This window comes from Hyalella azteca, unplaced genomic scaffold, assembly GCF_000764305.2.
Source record: "Hyalella azteca isolate HAZT.00-mixed unplaced genomic scaffold, Hazt_2.0.2 contig188, whole genome shotgun sequence".
Lineage (NCBI taxonomy): Eukaryota > Metazoa > Arthropoda > Malacostraca > Amphipoda > Hyalellidae > Hyalella > Hyalella azteca.
Window position 1 is genome coordinate 1 of NW_025930546.1, and position 3,085 is coordinate 3,085.

At 37.8% G+C, this 3,085-nt stretch overlaps 1 protein-coding gene across 1 annotated transcript; it reads right to left on the reverse strand.

Moving 5' to 3' along the window:
• Nucleotides 1–302: 302 nt before the first annotated feature.
• On the reverse strand, nucleotides 303–2,806 carry LOC108679194 (general transcription factor 3C polypeptide 6-like). Its single transcript, XM_018167794.2, has 2 exons — nucleotides 2,499–2,806; nucleotides 303–1,766 (listed from the first exon to the last, which is right to left on the reverse strand). The coding sequence occupies exons 1-2, from the start codon at nucleotides 2,646–2,648 to the stop codon at nucleotides 1,536–1,538; spliced, it is 381 nt and encodes a 126-aa protein (XP_018023283.1). The 5' UTR covers nucleotides 2,649–2,806; the 3' UTR covers nucleotides 303–1,535.
• Between the last annotated feature and the right edge of the window lie 279 nt (nucleotides 2,807–3,085).

The following is a 3,085-nucleotide window of genomic DNA, read 5'->3' on the forward strand; positions in this document are numbered from 1 at the left end:
CTCCAACCTGCCACAAGAATGAACATAGAATAATAATGTAAGTGTTCACAGTGAAAACCTGTACGAATAGGCTTCTGTATTCTATGGTTTCAGGCGCCAGCCTGAGCAGGTAACCAGCACGCTGGCAACCTGCTTTCACTGTGTGCGTACCCTTAGGCCGTAGACCTGTCGCCGATTCTTAACATCGCAGAACAGTCACAGCTTGTTGCGGTCTCGAACTCACTGCTCCAAATTCTGCTGTGCTTAACCGCCCGGCCTCCTCGCCGATTGTGACCAGAAACTGGCGCACAGAGCTGGGATCGAACCCCAGCCTCTCTGCGCCAATCATGGTACTCTGAACTGTAACCACTGGGCACCACTTATATATAAGCCTGTTGGGCTAAGCTTATATAAAAGCTTACTCGCACCAGAAGAATTGCATCGGAAATTTCCGTGCGAAAGTGGCAAGTGGCAGCTGTCAAAACAGGGCTAGTGAAGAGCATGCATCTTCTCAATCTAATATGCAGACAATAATATGTTGGATTTTTAACCACATTAAAAAACTCCACAAAAAAGTTTTGTTTGTAAGAGTTAATTCCATTCATTAACTGTCCATGAAAATAAGCGAAGGCAAACATTCGTTTCTTGGTCATCAAACATTTTTACCTTAACCATACAGTTGATTCGATCATCGTGAGTATAGTACATACTCGCCATATAATAGACGATATCAAAGCAACATCATACTTCGAAACGTTTGCGACAAATAGCCCTCTCACAAGCCATTTTCGTCAGTGAAGCTACAGTATTTGCTACAAATACTGTACCAGTATTTGTAAGGAAACATGGCAAAGACAACTCAATGATTGTGAACATTCGTGGCCTCCATACCCATCATCTACTAGGCATACTGTTGTCTAATTTGGATACAATTAGTGAGTATAGCGAATAACATTACAAGATAACTTAACTCTTTGATCTTCAATTGATTGATCATTTAGTCACACCAACTAACTGACAGCATAATATTCGTGGAAAACTTCATAATTGGCTACTGACAACTAGATATTCTATGAAAAAATCAACAAAAATTAAGGTATGGAAAGAGATTGAGCCAAGATACTGCATACAAGCACGTGTACCTAAAATCGAGAAATTTAGCAGCGCAAAACATTAATACATGGTTGCAAACAGGCAGAGTATCAATAACAATAAAGCTCATAACCTACAATCTAGCTTTCGACTGCACAGCAGAATCCAATCATTTTACCTCAAAAATAAATTTAATAGCAAAATTTATGTTTTTTATTGCTCCACAGTTTTTTTTAATTACACTTAAGTACGCCTTTGATGATCGTATGTAAACAATCCATAAGTAATAAAAGGAATAGTTGACCACACTCAGATATTTAACACTCTCCAATCCATATCATAAGTTGATATTATTCAACTATTAACAATAGTTACCTATATTAAAACTATTAATATTACAGCAAGACAGCAGAAAATCTCATATCAGCTCCTATATCATGCATATTTTCTGGACTACTGGAACATCAATCCTCTCCAAGCAGTTGGGCTTCACTATTTTCCTTGAAGGGTTTAACAAAAATACGCTTCATTTGTATCATATTATGCGCTTTGTAGGCATACTGAAGCATCTTCTTGGGCCTCTTGGCAAACACGGGCAGGGGAGGCAGAGTTGAGGCTGACTGTGGCTGCTCTTGAAAAAACACAGCTGTTCCCACGGTTGGTTCAAAGCCTCCTTGGAATATTAGTCCACCAATCTGAGGAAGAACAATTGTTGAATCATTTCAGGTTACTGGTTGCATAAGAAGTAATATGTTGAATATACATGGCATGAAGGTTTCAGAGTAGCTCATTTAGGGCAAACATGTTGTCTGACCTCGGCACATGTTTAACATTTTTTGTCAGATATAGGTAGTTGATAGCTTAATAATAAAATGGAACACCACAACACAGTAGATCAAGATTGTGTATTCTCCAATTCATTCCAATTATTCAGCTTTCAACAGTTAAATATTTTATGGAATCCTGTTGCTTTACAATAATCTATAATAAAGAAGTTTTAGATTTCAATTAACCTCAACAAAATTACCTGTGTCTTCATTATTCAGTTGACACAGGAACATATCAGAGCGACCACAATGACAACAAACAGGGAAGAGCTATCAGCTGAAAAAGTCCCAACTACACAGACTCTAGGCTACATTCTAACATATAGCAAAGGTATTTTCTAGTTTAAAAACTGATCAATTTTCATGCATGATGAAATACAATTAATGATTTGACATCCATAGAACAAAGTACAAGGATAATAATTGTTTGAATATGCGCGTGCATTGATAACAAATAAATGAAAAGATCTTAAAAACAAATGGATTAGAGTTTTCCTAGCTAACCATTGAACAATGTCACAAAAAACTTTCAATAAAACGGTACTCCACAAATCACTAAGACTAAGACTAGAACATATTAAGAGTATAATATTTTGATACCTGCAGAATAGGATTTGGTGTGTGAATGCCCAGCAACTTGAAGTTATTCAAGGCCTCTTGAGTGATCTCAGACTGAACAACTCCCTTGAGGTCCAGAAACAGAAGTTCTTCCTGTTCCTCATATTCATCTTCTCCCTCTGACACCGTCATGATCTATGATGTCTTTTTGTTACCAATGAGGAATTAAGCACTGAAAAATACAGCAAATATAAGACTTATTGAGAAATTAAATATGCATAACATGACTGAGATTAAGCAACATCATTCAAAGAAATATGTTCAGTTACAGAACTTATTAAGTCTGCAATGAAGGGTAGTACATTTGGCTTGATATGAAACACTTATTACNCCTCACTCGTCCTAGGCCATATCATCAGTTCATCACTGATCAGTAATCAATCGAGGATCATCACTCTCATGCTCATATCTGTCTCTTATACACATCTTACAACAAGAGAACTACCATCACCTCCCGGGAAATTCAGACCGCCGTCAGGCTGCTGCTTCCTGGAGAGCTGGCCAAGCACGCCGTATCAGAAGGCACCAAGGCTGTTACCAAATACACCTCTTCAAAGTAACTTGATTGC

Excerpts from the sequence above, each read along its gene's own strand:
- LOC108679194 (XM_018167794.2), bottom strand. The coding sequence starts at position 2,648 with ATGACGGTGTCAGAGGGAGAAGATGAATATGAGGAACAGGAAGAACTT. Across the intron at positions 1,767-2,498 it reads CACCAAATCCTATTCTGCAG|ATTGGTGGACTAATATTCCA; the intron begins GTATCAAAATAT and ends GTTCTTCCTCAG.